We start from the raw sequence: 16,130 nt of genomic DNA on the forward strand, positions 1-16,130 counted from the left end.
ATTGCAATGTTCAATAAAGGGTCTTCTTTCTTTCTTTCATGTAGTCATTTAGATAAAAAAGACATTTTTGGGTTATGCTAATGAACCTTCAAGGTGCCCAGAGGGGCGTTATTCCTCTCCTCTAGAGCCCAGTAACGCCCCCATGCAGGCCTGCACGCCTCCTCATAAATACATTTCCTCCCACAGCCGAGCTGAACGCCCCCCCCCCCCTCTCCGCTACGTCATATCATTTATTCAACATCCGAACCTTGCTTCATCCTTTCTTGCGCATGAAATCTCACACAGCCGCAGTATCGCCGTCCGCCTGTCTGATCCTACAGCTCCTGAGGCAACAGCGCTCTGATTACATCACTGGGCTCGGCACATGCCCAGTGACACTATTGAGGCTGTTGCCCTCAGGAGCCGTAGGATCGGCGATACTGCGGCTGCGCAAGATTTCATGCGCAAGAAAGGATGAAGCAAGGTTCATATGTTGAATAAATTATATGACGTAGCGGGGGGGGGGGGCGCCGTTCAGCTCGGCTGTGGGAGAAAATGTATTTATGAGGAGGCGTGCAGGCCTGCGCGGGGGGGGGGGGGGCGTTACTGGGCTCTAGAGGAGAGGAATAACGCCCCTCTGGGCACCTTGAGGGTTCATTAGCATAACCGAAAAATTGCTTTTTTATCTAAACGACAACATGAAAAAAAGAAAGAAGACCATTGCTGGAAAGAAGGCAGTTTATTGAACATTGCAATGGTAACAGCTTAATATGCTAAAACCTGATGACAGATTCCCATTAAGTTCTCTTCTAGAGGCAGAAATCCCTGATTGTCGTGAAGGACACGTAAGTGCCAGGCTCATTAGAAGAGAGAACTAGGAATCATATGTCTGTGTGATCATCACACGACCAGGATGGATTGTATCTTATGGAAATCAACATTGAAGGTCTCTGCTCCAAGAATATAAGTAGAGATATGACAAACCATGAGGAATATCTATAGACAGTATATGAGACAATTATTATTATTTACTATTAATGCTATGATAAGGGGTGCACATACATAATACAGACTATTGCACTAAGCATGAACAAGACCAGTTACAAACTGGTACAGAAGGAGAGAGGACCCTGCCCGTGAGGGCTTGCAGTCTATAAGGGATTGGAGAAGGATACAGTAGGTGAGGGTGAAGCTGGAATAACTTTTCATTATAGCATTAATAAGATTTATGTGCTCAAACTGGAATAACCCTTCAATACCTTGAACAATGACCTGTCATCCTTTATTATAATGTTCATTATAGAAATCCACCGCTGGCGAAACGCCAACCACTAAATATTGCTGGGATGTTAATTGCAATGTTATTTTTACTCTGGCAATAAGGGGAAATGGCTCAGAAGACTGACTTAATAAATAATGCCACTGAAATAAATGAACGTGGGTGCGCAGGAAAAATCCCAACCATTTGCTGCCCCAATGTTTAGCCTTAGGCACAAGTCTTGTGTTATTCTCACAACAGTTTTGTACAGCCCAGAAACCTAACAGCTTGAACTGTCATTTTAATTGTCTATTTGCCTTCTGGCAGATGAAGAAACAGCTTATTTGCAATTACTACATCATAACCCAAGTCAAACATATTCATGACATGTTTCGTTCCTATACGCAGTCGGAAACAGTCAGGATGTTTGCAGCTACTGCATAGGTCAGCAATCTAAAAGGGAACCACAGAGAAATCATAGGCACGAAAGATTGGACTTTTGCATATTCCATTCATTTTCATGTATCCTGTTGGGGAATTTGGAATTAACAGTTCAATTACTGGAGTGTATACCCCCCTTGCTTTTTTTCAGTTTAAGCAACTGGCCTTACTAACTGCAAATAACTACTACTTGAGTCAACCTACATGTATTTGATATTATTTTTCCTAGGACATCTTAGAGCTTTTTTGTAAACTGGTAAACTGTGAAAATTCAGAAAAAATAATAATTTCATTTTCCCTTTCTTGTCTTTTTTTTCTGTAACAAAAGATTTCAAGACAAAACATTTTAAAACCACTACCGTACTGTCTGGGCTCACTACAAGACTTCAAAGGACTGGAGCTCATTTTGTATTTTGGTGGCTTATTTTTGTGTTGCTGGTTCTATGTCACCATACTGCCTGCACAGATGTTTTACAGTGTCAAAACATTAGAAACTCCTTCAAAGAGACTATTTTTTTAATGTCAACACCCTTAGGTATTTGTCTTGGGGACATTTTGGAGATTTTAAGCTTTTGGCTTTTTAAAAACCAATATATATATAGTGTATATATGTGTGTATGTTGTATGCTATACTTTGGCTAGAATTGATAACTACATAACTTATTTATTTTGTATTTTACTTTTACTTTTTATCTATTTTGTTTTTATTTCTTACTATTTTTTTTAAACTATTTTTTGAAAATGGGCAGCATGACATTACAACAGTGTCCTTTATGACAGAGTGCTTTGTTTTAATTTAAAATGCTGTGTCAGAAAAAACATGGCATATAAATGAGCCAGGCACAGGGAGATACAAGTCCACTTTGCGGCTTCTCTCCTCTCTGTTCTGCTTGATTGATAGGGCTTTCCCTATGCGGGAGACACTTATCTGTCAAGCCAAGCCTGGTGGGGAGAGGCCGCACAACTGACTCTTCTCACTTTGCCTGGGTTCTTCTTTACCTGCGTACCTTGGTTTTAAAACTCTTTTCTCTGAACGAACACCACATTTCAGAGTGAAACATCATGAGGGACCCTGTTGGGATTTGATGCTGCCTATGATTTTTGCCTATGATTTAGCTGGGGATGGTTCCTGACTATTATTCCTGTGATAGTGCTGCAGGAGAATTGAAAACTCAATGGGAGGTCATGTTGCCATTCATGGGGACCATATCCTTTCTTGGCATAGTCACAACCATAAACTTCTGCCTCCCATTGAAAATAATGACAGGTGGACTCTAAGTGACTGCAGGCAACTTTTTGGTGTCAAATTCTGCTCTCAAAAGTCACTGTGTGAACATCCCCTGTCAGGTTTCCAAACAGATTAAAGAATTCAGTTTATAGAAACTCTTAAGTGTCCATTCACCATTCCATTCAACAAAATTCAATCTGCATAGTCTGAAGGAACATATAGCAGGAAGGCACCTGACAACTGCAGTTGAGAGCCAGAAATGTGCTACGAGAGTGACTTTCCCTCACATCACAGTGTGAAGGAATAAAAAATAATATGGGGCCATAAAAATAATTAGAATTTTAGACAAATTTTCTCCAATTAATATATTTTTTATATTTGCAAAACTGCACGTGTGTCTTGAGAAATCCATCCAAGGAGTAGCTGAAATGTGCCTGTGAACATGGATTCATAAGTCTTACTACTAATATTTCAGTTTATTTATTGGAGCACTGCCTAGACTGCCGAGTGCTTTATACTGATGACCTATCCTCAGGATAAGTCATCCAATGTTCGATTGGTGGTGGTCCAACTCCTGAAACACTCACTGATCAGCAATGAAGAGGTTGCACTGCTCCGGTGAGCGCTGTGGCCTCTTCATAGACCAGTGATGTCGCATTAATCGGTTACATGGCAGCACAGTCCCATTCAGGTGAATTTGGGTTGAGCTATCAAGCACAGAGCTATCCAACGGATGGTGCTGTGCTTGTAAGCTTCTAGGAGGCCACAGAGCACCATGACCTCTTCAAATAGCTGATCAGCAGGGGTGCCAGGTGTTGTGATCAGATATTGATGACTTATTCTGAGGATAGGTCATTAATATCAGATCAGCAGGCTTCCAATTCAAGTGAATAAGAGCTGCATTGCAGTAACCATGCACTACCACTACACAGTGTATGGAGCTGTACTGTTCTGTCACGCATTTCCTGCAAACAGTTGATCGGTAGGGGAGCCAGGATTAAAAACCTCAGCTGATCATAAGGACAGGTCCTGGAAACTTAAATCCAGGAAAAGGATCTCAAACCCACCATGAAACCTAGCTATTTCCATGAAGCAGATCATTATCACGCTATATATTTGAGGAAAAAGACAACATTTCAGCATATACTATATATTGGTAGAAAAGTGATAATTTATTGTCAAGTGTTTCCTTACCTCTTCTAATGAATGATGTCCAGGAGGCCTGATTCCAGAAACCACCAGCCCAGCACTGTATATCCTGGGTTTGTGCAGGTCAGCTTTATATTTATCTAACAACACATTTGTTGGTTTCACGTCACTACTAAGTGTGTCATGTTCTTTTGGTATAGGAACAGTACAGGATGGGGACCCATACGGCATGCTCATTTGTCCAAATGGCATTCTGTCGACTGCTTGAGGGTTTCTCCTAATATAGGTGATGATCTTAGGCCGCACCTGCTTGGGTTTGGGTACAATGAGGGCAGGTTCGATGGTCTCCTCTGGTTTCACATTATGGTTTATTTCTGTTTCTTCCTGGCCTGTAAGGAAAGGTTTGGAATTTACCAGTATTGGTTTCGGGATTCCACTGTTAGCAAGAGTCTTGTTAGTTGCTTTAGGGGATATGTTGAAAAACTGTGTACTCTCAATAGGAGGTAGCACTGAAGAAGGTGACAATCTGTCAACGTGAGCTGCTCCAATGTCCTTAAAACAGCTCGGTGAGGCAACGCGCTGATCATTAATATTAACCAGCGGGCATAAAGGAGAAGTGGTACATAAAAATGAATCACTTGGGTCCTTATGGCTCTCTTTCAAATTGCTTTTTAGAAAATCCGACTGATGTTTTCGACCAAGACATGTCTTTTTACTGTCAACGAAAGCATTTTTATCTTTCAAGGAAGTCGCGCTGCTGCTTGAAAGAAAATTATTGTCACTGTCCTGACAAAGATAATCTTGTACTGAGAATCTGTCTTTGCTCGAATGGATCTTATTATCCAGAGAGTCAGTGAATGATGTTGTTTTTCTGATCGCAGGCTTGTAGCTCGGATCTTTGTTTTTTGAAAACTCAACTTCTTGGGAGTGACCAGCTTGAAAATCAGAGACCTGAGAGATTTGAGATTTCATTTCACTATAATATACATCGAGTTTATAATCGTGTTGCTTGGAAGGACTGGTAGACAGAAATGTCACAGCCTGTTTTCCTACTTGGTTTGCCTGGGAAACAGATGCCTGACCACATGGAAAAGACAATGGAGATCTTCTGGTTTCAAATCCACTATCCCCTCTTTTGGATCCAGCAACCTCAACCAATGTTATCTGTAGTTTGTGGGGAGATATTAACTTAGACTGAATGTTTTTGGTATCAGTCAGTTCGGATGGTTTAATTGTTTGACCCTGATACAATTGTGCTTCTGGTATGGTACAAATTACCTGAGGTTTGTAAGATAAACGAGAGTGTTCCTCAACATGAACAGGATGTGATAATGTGCTTTGTTTGTTAACATGGGTGTAGGTTCCATCAGCCGTTGAAAAATCTGGGCCAGTAATGTTTGAGGTAGGTGGTTTGGAATAAAATACAATCGTCTTTTCCTCTGAGGTATTATTGATATTATGAGAGGTTAGTCCGAATAAATGGTCAGCTGAGGAGGATGTATCGGTAGGCTTGATCCCGTAGTGAGACGTGTCAGCATACTGCAAGTACCTAAGTGGTGAATCTACAGTTGCTGTAGTTGAAATATGCTCTTTTATTAAAGTTTCTGATTTAAGTGAAGGGATACTTGATTTTATCCTAGAACCTTCACCTTGGATTATGTTGCTACTGTTATTACTATGGGCACTGATAGAGGATTCATGTGTCTTGCTAATGGGAACCTGGAAACTTCTGTCATATAAGCTAGCTTTAGGAGATTGTCTAAGAGTAGCAGATTTCAAACTGTCCTTTGCATCATCGGTCATATAGTTTTTGGTGATGTCCTTGTTGGTTGGTGAATGGAGTCTTAAGTCGCTTGATGGAGACTCTTGGTCAATGTTCTCTTGCCTGTTGGACTTCGTAAGGTTTTCAGATGGCCAAGAGCGCAACATCCCTGATTTATCCTCTATGTTATATATCTCATCTTTTTTGCCAGTGTTTGTGGATAAAATCTGATTGGCATTACTATCACCCAAGCCGGTCACACTCTCATTGTCGTTTTTCTCTTCATTGCTGTTATCCTCCTGGTCTGCACAGCAAGCCTTACTTGGCGCCAGTGGGATACTCATGGTTGTAGGTAACTTTCATACACACTTACTCAGAACTTTGAGGCAATTTTTTTTATGTATGTAAAATAGTGATGAAACCCATGATATTTTGTCAAATGCACATGTGTTCCATGATCTGCAGAATGTTTGATTGTAGTCATCAGTATTCTAGTTTTATTTGGAAACTTCTAAGAAACCTGTAACAAAGGATGGAGCATTAATAGATTATATAAGTACGGTGCCTTTATTACATGTGAAAAAACATCGGTAGTCATATGTTAACCGGTTAAGGGGCCACAAATTCTAAAATAAAAAAGACAAAATAAAAAATAATAATAATAAAAAAGGTCACCACATGCTGTTATAGAGGAAATAAAAAAGTTTTTAGTTAAAAAAATGTGAAAAAATTATAATTTTTTATATTTTTTTTTACATTTTCCTTTTCATAAAAAATATTAAAATAAAATAACAAAAATAAAGGCCAATGTATAACTGAACAAAAGTGCCAAAATGATTTAGAAGGTGCATGTGCCTGGTCCAGAAAAGGGAGGGAGGTTGGTAAGTGGCAATGTTTCCACATTTCTTCGGTGATACATGAGGATTTATTTTTATGACATCTTTATTTTAGCCATTTTGCTTTTATTTTTTTATACCCAGGAAAAAAAATATATAAATAGTCTGTTTTTGCAATTTTTGTATTTTTTTCTAACAGCACAAATTGCTAATTAATAACATTTTTACACAGATATAGGGGGATACATAGGGGACATATAGTTTAAGCTCAACAGTGGCAGGGCTAGAAGTTGCAGTGACATTCTTTTTCTTTTTTTTATTTATTATATTTTAGTTGCTTGTTTTTTTTTTGTATTATTATTATTTTTTTAACTTTCTGCCCTCCCGGGGTCAATTTAACATTATTATTTGTCTTGTTACTGGGACTGAAATATTAGCTCCAGTTACCAGAGAAATATGGCCTCTGGAGCCTCACTGCAGAGATCATCTAGGTCTGCTAAGACCCAGCAACTCCTGCAGCACCCAGCAATCACATGATCTCTAAGACCGTGGCAGACAAGGCCAATTGCTGATCTGTATACCACTGTGTATATAGTAATGGGGAAGGCAGGGACGGTAAATACTCATCTCTGCCTTCTCAATGGAGGCTCTGGCTGTCACAACCGGTGGCCCACTCCTGCAGTGGTACAAGTACAAATGTTCAGAAATGTCCTTGTAGAGGTAAATGCAGACCACCCAGGTGTTTAGTCTCAGTCAGGTGACACACAGACATAGGGAAAGCAGCTCAATGGCGAGAGCAAACTGGGGCCCTCTCTGGAGGGTGGTTCACTTTACTGAGCCAACAAGCTTGTGGCCTACAAGGTTCCTGTATACTTTCAGTAGCTGTCCACCGAATACTCATTTGGCCAACAGTTATTCTTCCCAACTTTCCCATACTCATAAACGATGGATGAACAGGCATGTATTCTCAATGGGAGGGGAGGGTAGTCAGCCTCTGCCAGACATCTCTGGCAAGGACTAATTTGCCCAATATCATCTGTAGGAGTCAAAATGCACCCATAGATAAGGTATCGGCAAGTTTGGTTGAAAGCAGAAATCTCGAAGGAAATGGAATATGGAAAGTATTAACCTTTAATTATTGAAAGTGTAATATCCCTTTAAATGTATTTTCTGTAGTATTTTGTTCATTGCCAACGCTTGACATCTAAATCTGTATTTCCAACACCTCTTTCCTCAGAGCTGTCAGTCAAAAGCTGTGTGAATAGGGTACGTTGTAATAAGCCTTACTTTAGACAATAGAGCAAGAGTCAGAAAAATAAATCCTTTCCTCCTGTGCAATTAATGCAGATGGAATTCCTCTTAGCAGTCTTTCAGCGCTCGCTAACAATGACTGCTTAATAAAATGTCACTTACAATTAAAACTACGATTGGATTTTCTAAGTGAATCTAGGCAACTCTATTCTTCTCTTTCACATAGAAAGGGAACAGTAATGGGCTTAATTATAACGCAATTCCATAAGTCTCATTTTACCAGTAGTAGTAAATGAAGCTGAGATTAAATAAGGCTAATTTCAGATTACGGAATAGGAACAGACTACAGGAATTGGCCGACACCATCAACACCCGATGGATCCCATTCACCATAATGGGGTCCTTCAGGTTTTGTGCATGGATACTGGCACTCTGCCAGACAGAAATATTGCTACTTGTGCAATGTCACAGGGGCTCATTGCATAAGGGGTTAAAATGTCTTCACGTTATGCTTTATGTAAGCAGCAGGAGTTAATAAGACTTGGTAACAGTTGCAAGGTGGAGGCTGGTCTCCCCCTCCTTCCCCCATAGGGAGGGATACATTGGCTTAGGCTACATGCACACGACAGTGAAAAAAATGAAGTCAGTTAAAAATGAATAAACTGTCCATTCTTAACAGCCTTTTTTTCAATGATGCCTTTCTGAGAAACGGATGTTAAAAACGGACCTATTCAATTATATGATGGTGTTCGGTCAGTAAAAAACGGACAATATAGAACATGTTCTATTTTTATTTTTAACGTGCGTTATTCACTGGCTGTAAAAAAAACTGCCGTGTGAATAACCCCATAGACTATCACTGTTCTTAAAACGGATGAGTGATCACATGTCCGTATTTTCGCTGCCGTGTTCATGTAGCCTCAGACAGTGTAGTGAGAGACAGTGAGTGGAAAAAAAAGTAAGAAGCAGCCCCCGGGCGATAAACCAGCCAGCAAAGAGGAATAATGTGAGACAGAGCCTTGTACCAGCCCCTGAGGAAGCAACGGAGATGATCCTGAAGTGTATGTTAGCCACTGAGAGGAGGTGAGTGATAAAAAGACTGTGGAGATAACCTGCGCAAATCTTTTTGACTCCCTAGCACACTTATCTAACAAAATTAGGAGCTCAAGCACCCAGGCAAATTTTGGAGGCAGACAGTAGATCTGCTAAGTGACTACGCCCCACAGTTGGGTATTTGTAGTGCGATGTTATAGAAGAGGGATTAGGAGAGAGGAAAAAAAAGAAATTGCACCTCTGTGGTTGTATTTGAGATAGAAAGTACAGATTTTGAAGACTGACTCAGAGAGGAAACATCTCAGTTTCTCTACCACCTTTGCAGCTTCTAGAATAGTGAGAACTATGGAAACTGCAACCTATGTAAGATCTGTCGGACTATGCATGATAAAGTCTGCTGTTTTTGAACTTTATTGCCAGGAAAGAACTGTTGTTAGTTGCAAACCTGGCCTCATCATTGCATTCACCACCATCAGTAGAGCCGGACTGGGGGGCGGGAGCCTTTAGGGGAGGCGACCATGACGGGAGAGGTGGTTAGCGAGACCCCCCAGAACAGGGATTGGTGGGTTTGATTTAGTGGGGGTGTCTGAGGGGTTAAAAGTGGGGAGCAGCAGCCGGTTAGGGGCCATTTTGTGTGACAAGCGGATCAGCGCCAGGTCCTGACTTACCGGCATGGAGGCAATCATTCAGGAGTTGCGGAGGGCAGCAGCGGAACGGGGAGAAGGGTGGCTGCAGGAGCGGGTACAGGAGCTGCTGCGAGGGGAGGCGGAGGATTCCAGTTGTGCCTCCGCCTTTGGCATCCCGGCGGCGGCGGGCCAGGCCGCTGGCGTGCCCCAGCCCGGAAATGGCGTCCCCTCTGGCTCAGAGCTGGAAACGGAGTCCCACCAGGGACCCTTCACGCCGGGGGGCTGCTGATTCAGTGCCTCCCTGCACCCCCGGTCATGGATAGAATCCGAGGAGTCGGAGGAGCCCACCCGCAGGCTGTGCCAGGTCTGCCCGGCAGTTGACCCCGCGTTTGGAGTCCGGACCAGGGACGGCGGCCCCAGCCTATGGACTGGTGGCTGGGGGCCCTCGGCAGAGTAAAGATGGAGGACTAGACGGGGCTGCTGCGGGGGAGGAGACTGCCTCCAGCAGGCCCTCGGCGGAAACATTCTGAGAAGAGGGGGGAGGCTCCGCCTCCTCTGAAGATGGACGGCTGCGCTCTGGGAGCTACGTCCCTGACTCCAGCTCGGTCAGGGGGCATCTGGCTGAAGAGGATCCAAGGAGGTCGGGACATCTAGATTCAGGATCTGTGGCTGGTGGGGTCACAGCACCCATGCAGCCAGGTGAGGCGCCTTGGGGTTCTGTAGTGCAGTTGGGGGTTGATTTAGCGGGCAGGGATGGGGGGTTCCAGTCAGATCTAGGTGGGGGGGTCCCAGTTGGATCTAGGTAAGGGTTTAGGTCAGTTGTTGGGAGGCTTGGCGGGTTTGGTTGCGGGCTTGTGTAGAAGGGGGCTGTTCCCATTACCGGCGTGGGGTGTTGGAGGCCTTGGCGGGGTTGGGGACATTGGGGCGGGGGCTCTGGAGGCACGGGCGAGTACGGTATCGGTGCAAACGCAAGCGGGGGGTCTGGGGAGGAAGAGGTGGCGAGGTTGGATGACAGGGCTAAGGGTGAAGTGTACGTCTGTTTTGAGGGACCGTTGGGCACCCATTTAAAACATGAGTTAAGGGAAAAAATATGGAAAGGGGAGTATGTGGATATTTTTTCCCTGCTTCCCTTAGAAAAATTTAATTTGGATAGGGCAAAGCGGGATGAGGGCAAGAAGGAGGAGGGAGAGAGACGGAGACACCGGTTAATTCCGCGGACGTTTGCCAACTGGTTGCAGGTGTTCGCAATTTTGGCTAGTGTCATTGGGGAAAAGGAGCCGGAGTGCTGCTCCGCGCTTTTATGTTATCTTGATGCGATAGGGGAGGCGTATCGGGTGTATTGCGTGGCTGCATTACGACGAGGCAGTGCGTCCGGGGATAAAATGGGACCACCAGGATATTGCCTTGTGGTTAAAGGTGACAGCGCCAGTTAGGGCAGGGCAGTCCTTTCGGGGGGAATCTAATAGCTCAACAGTGGCAGGGCTAGAAGTTGCAGTATGGGCTAATAGTGACATTCTTTTTCTTTTTTTATTTATTATATTTTAGTTGCTTGTTTTTTTTATTTATTATTATTATCATTATTATTATTATTATTATTATTATTATTATTTTTGTCACTTTCTTCCCTCCAGGGGTCAATTTAACATTATTATTTGTTTTGTTACTGGGACTGAAATATTAGCCCCAGTTACCAGAGAAATATCTTGATGCGATAGGGGAGGCGTATCGGGTGTATGGGGTATTGCGTGGCTGCATTACGACGAGGCGGTGCGTCCGGGGATAAAATGGGACCACCAGGATATTGCCTTGTGGTTAAAGGTGACAGCGCCGGTTAGGGCAGGGCAGTCCTTTCGGGGGGAATCTAATAGTGGGGGGCAGTCCGGATTTGCAGTTGCATCCGCCAAGGGGCTGTGCTTCCTTTTTAACGAGGTGGGTTGCAAGTTTGGGGCAAAGTGCAAGTTTAAGCACGAATGCTCCACTTCCGGCGGGTCACACGGAGCCTCGCAATGTTTAAGGGGAGAGACGCCAGTGCGGCTGGAAAGGATGCGGCCTTACCTCGATAGGTAACCAGATAGGCAGGCGGCAGTTTTGTTGGAGGAAGGGTTTGCGTCGGGTTTTCAGATACCGTTTGTTCAGTCCGGCGCTCGTTTAGTTAAAAAGAATTTGCGTTCGGCATTGGAACACCCGGGGGTTGTTATGGATAAGTTCGGTAAGGAGGTTAAGTTAGGCTAGCGGACCTGCGCCTGTCTCCGCTGGGGGTGCTTCCGAAGAAAGAGCCCAATAAACTCTGGCTGATTCACCACTTTTCCTTCCCATGGGGAACGTCGGTCAATGATGGCATAGACCCGGCTTTGTGTTCCGTGGTTTATACATCATTTGACGCAGCAGTGGCATGGGTGAAGCGGTTGGGAAAGGGGGCGCTTATGGCAAAGACGGATATTGAAGCAGCGTTCTGTCTGTTGCCGGTGCATCCGGATAGTTTGCACTTGCTGGGGTGTTTTTGGATGGGGGGAATTTTTGTAGACTGTTGTTTACCGATGGGTTGCTCCCTGTCGTGCGCGTATTTCGAGACCTTTGGTTATTTTTTGGAATGGGGGGTTAGGGACGTGTCGGGTTGTAACTCAACCCGACACGTCATCCATTACTTAGATGACTTCCTTTGCGTGGGCCAGCAAGTTCGCGGATTTGTTCAGTTTTGTTAAACACATTATGCGGATTGTTTTTGGCAGTTTGGGGTTCCGTTGGCCGGGGGAAAGACGGTGGGGCCTACAACTGAATTGAGTTTCTTGAGGATCATGATTGACTCGGAGCGGATGGAGTGTAGGCTACCATCGGATAAATTAGACGATTTGCGGAGGGAGGTGGCCAGGGCGGTTGGAATAAATAAAGCTTAGGGAACTTCAGTCGCTCCTTGGTAAGCTGAACTTCGCATGCAGGATCATGCCAATGGGCAGGATCTTTTGTAGGCGATTAGCGGGGGCGACATCGGGGGTGCGGGCTCCCCTCAGATTGGGTCGGGAGTTGAAGGCTGATCTAGAGGTTTGGAGTTCGTTTTTGGATAGGTATAACGGTAGGTCGTTGTTTATGGGGGATGTGGTGGATGCAGTGGATTTTGAATTGTTTTCAGACGCGGCAGGGGGTTGCGGGTACGGCGTGTACTAGGGTGGGCAATGGTGCGCGGGAGTGTGGTCTGATAGCTGGGTCCAGAGGGGTTGGGTACGTAATTTTGCCCTATTGGAACTTTTCCCGATTGTAGTGGCGGTAATGTTGTGGGGGAAATTTTTCCGGGACAAGAAAGTTCGCTTTCATTGTGATAACTTGAGAGTAGTTCAGGCGATCAACGGCTTATCGGCCTCATCGCCATTGGTGATTCGGTTGTTGCAGAAGTTAGTGCTGGAGTGTCTGGTACTTAATGCCTGGGTGGTGGCTGTGCATGTGCCTGGGGTTGACAACTGTATCGCCGATGCTCTCTCTCGTTCACAGTGGGACCGGTTTCGTCAACCAACTCCGGGCGTGGCAAAAGTGGGGGTGGAATGTCCAGCCTCGCTGTGGAACATTCTGGAGTAGCAGTGGCGGGCCTTATCCGGTCATCTTTGGCACCTGGTACGTGGGAAAAGTATTCGAGGGCTTGGGAGTGTTGGGAACAGTGGATGGGGAGATTGGGTGTGGGCGACGAGGATTTAAAAATAGCTATGTTGTTGTTTATTGGGCATTGTAGGGATGAGGGTTGGTCCGTTTCTAGGATGAATAGTTGCTTGGCAGGGCTGGTTTTGGGTTTTCGGCTCACGAATTTAAGGGACATGACTAAATCGTTTTTGGTAGTGCGGGCCATGAGGGTTTGGCGGCGGGAGAAGGCAGGTGCAGACTCCCGCCGGCCTGTGTCGTTTACATTGTTGATTAAGCTGGGGGTGCAGTTGGGTAAGGTGTGCAGGTCAGTTGGGGAAGTAAAGTTGTTTAGACTGGCTTTTTCGCTGGCGTTTTTTGGGGCATTGCAGCTCGGCGAATTGGTTACCACGACAGTGGATTGAAAAGGGGGGTTGTATAGGGATGACGTTAATGTCTTTCCTGATAGGGTGGAATTCGTGATAAGGCAATCTAAGACTGACATGGAAGGAAAAGGGCGGCGGGATGTTTTGTTTAAAATCCCGGATTTTTTTATGTGCCCGCTGCGTTGCGTGCGGGATTTCAAGGTAGGAGAACCCGTTATTGGTTCATGAGGATGGTTCCTTTCTTTCTCAATTTCAGTTTTCGGCAGTTTTTAGGTGGTGTTTGGCCAAGTTGGGTGTGGGGGAGTTTTTCCAGCCATTCGTTTAGAATTGGGGCGGTGACGGAGGCAGCTAGGTGGGGGTTAGGCGACGACATCATAAAAAGGATAGGTAGGTGTGAATCAGTGCGATTCAGGTCATACGTGAGGCCAGAGGGTGTGATTTGGTGAGAGGAATTGGGGAATGTGTTCAGCAGTGGTGGCATGGTTGATTTTTGTTTTTCCTTTGTTTCCTTTATCGTGGCAGGTTCAGACCGAGCGCTGGTTTGGCTGTTGTGTCATTCGTATGTGTGGTGGGGAGCTGCCAGGGCTGCGGTTAGGCCGGACGGTTTACAACTCGGTTTGGCTCGTGAAGTGGCGGTGGTAAGATGGATTGGCAGGCGGGGGATGATGTGGAGTGGGTTTCTTCCAGAGTTTAACAGATTTGTTAGGCAGGACAGGGCCCCTGATGTTTTGGTTCTACATGTAGGGGGGAATGATTTGGGAGCAAGGCCTTTTAGGGAGCTGGTGAGAGACGTAAAGGTTATGGACGTTGTATACGGGGATGATAACGGTATGGTCGGACATCGTGCCGAGAACGGTTTGGCGGGGATCCCACTCGGTGGAGAGTTTGAACAAGGCCCGAGTGAAAGTCAATAGGGCTATTGGGAGTTCCATGGTGAGGAATGGGGGGGTTAGCGGTGCGGCATCGGGATCTGGAGGGGGTGTTGGGGGGTTCTGGCGCAGTGACGGGGTGCACCTCAATGCTCTGGGTTTGGATATGTGAAGCTTGGCAATACAGGAGAGCAGGGAGATCTCATTTGTGGCCGTGGGAGGTCCTTGGAGTCGGTGTGATTTGAGGGTAAGGAGGATGTGAGGGCCCTACAGGTGGGGCTGGACTCCCAGGATTGTTGGGCGGATGTGGTGGAACTGTCAGGGTGAGCCATCAGGGGTGCCTCTGAGCTAGTGGTCAACGGCTGGGGGTCACCTCGGCGCGTTTTTTTTGGGTTTTAGGGCTTCAAGGACCTCCCCCTCGGAAAAGAAGGGACAAACAGGTTAATGTGTTTTGGTTGGCATTTATGAGGTTATTATTGTGGTAATATTATATGTATGTTTGTATTAAATCGGCTGCTCTGGCCAAATTAATCAAAAAAGCAGTGTCAGTGTCTTTATTGGGGTAAAGGGGGTTGAGGGAGGCATATTGATTAAGGTGGGGTTGGGGTATGACTGTGGGGAGTCGAGCGGTATTAACCAGTACCCCCGTCATGTATTGTTACAGTATTGTACCGACTTTTGCAACTTTTCGGTGACCCTGTCTTGCACCCAAGAAGACACCACCAACACCAAGGGCACCCCACCTTACATCAGGCAGGAGACCCCAAACCAGGGTGTGTCCTGAGAGAACCAGAGTGCACCCTTCCTTTACTGGGTGCACAGGGATAGCTGGAGAAGGATCGCCATTGTGAGTACTATTAGGGTCCATTCACACGTCCGCAACTGTTTTGCGGCCATGTGTGTTCCGGCACTATGAAAGAAATGCCTTTTCTTGTCCATGGCTGCGGACAAGAATAGAACATGTTCCATTTTTTGGCGGGGTCGCGGAACGGAAGTGCAGATGCGGACAGGCCCAATTGAAAATGAATGGGTCCGCACCCGTTCCGCAAAATTGCGGAACGGATGCAGACCCATTTTGCAGACGTGTGAATGGACCCTTACTCTTCCTTGGGGCCGATGCACCATGCAGTGGTATTTCTTTTTCCACCATAGATGGCAATCTATCTAACCTAACCAAGTCTTTTGTCCAGATATGTCCATATTGTTTATCTTTATATTTTACAAATGACAGAGGCAGATATGAAGATATCAAAAACTGTACTAAAATATACTGCAACCAAAAGTTGTCGAATGTCTTACAAGGGCATAAATAATATTTTCTTCACGACCTTGTAATTTGGTGCTGTGAAGATAATTAGTAAGTGACATGGTAGTCACTTGTTAATGATCCATTTTTGCAACGCAGCTGCCTTTTCAAAACAGCTGATCAGAGGGGGTCCCGGGTGTCAGACCATCACCGATCACATACTGATGACCTATCCTGAGCATAGGTCATCAGTAAAAAAAAAATCTCAGAAAACCCTTTTAAAAATAACATCATCAAAAATTCTATAAAAATATCTTAAACATAAAAATTTGATTTAAACAAAAGGGCATTCTGATGACATTCCCTTTAAAGATGTCCACAGAAAAGAATCGTATTGAACAGAATATGTGATACTCTAATTGAATTACCACAAGGAGAAGGGG

At 44.9% G+C, this 16,130-nt stretch overlaps 1 protein-coding gene across 1 annotated transcript in view; it reads right to left on the minus strand.

Moving 5' to 3' along the window:
* Window positions 1-6,161, minus strand: part of MTUS2 (microtubule associated scaffold protein 2) — a 457,672-nt gene extending 451,511 nt beyond the window's left edge. Inside the window, exons 1-2 of the mRNA XM_044286799.1 lie at window positions 5,007-6,161; window positions 4,101-4,937 (exon numbers count right to left, since the gene is read on the minus strand). Coding sequence (XP_044142734.1) covers window positions 4,101-4,937; window positions 5,007-6,161 — 1,992 coding nt within the window. The remainder of the gene's footprint in view (window positions 1-4,100; window positions 4,938-5,006) is intronic.
* Window positions 6,162-16,130: the final 9,969 nt, after the last annotated feature.

Source organism: Bufo gargarizans, chromosome 3, assembly GCF_014858855.1.
Source record: "Bufo gargarizans isolate SCDJY-AF-19 chromosome 3, ASM1485885v1, whole genome shotgun sequence".
NCBI lineage: Eukaryota > Metazoa > Chordata > Amphibia > Anura > Bufonidae > Bufo > Bufo gargarizans.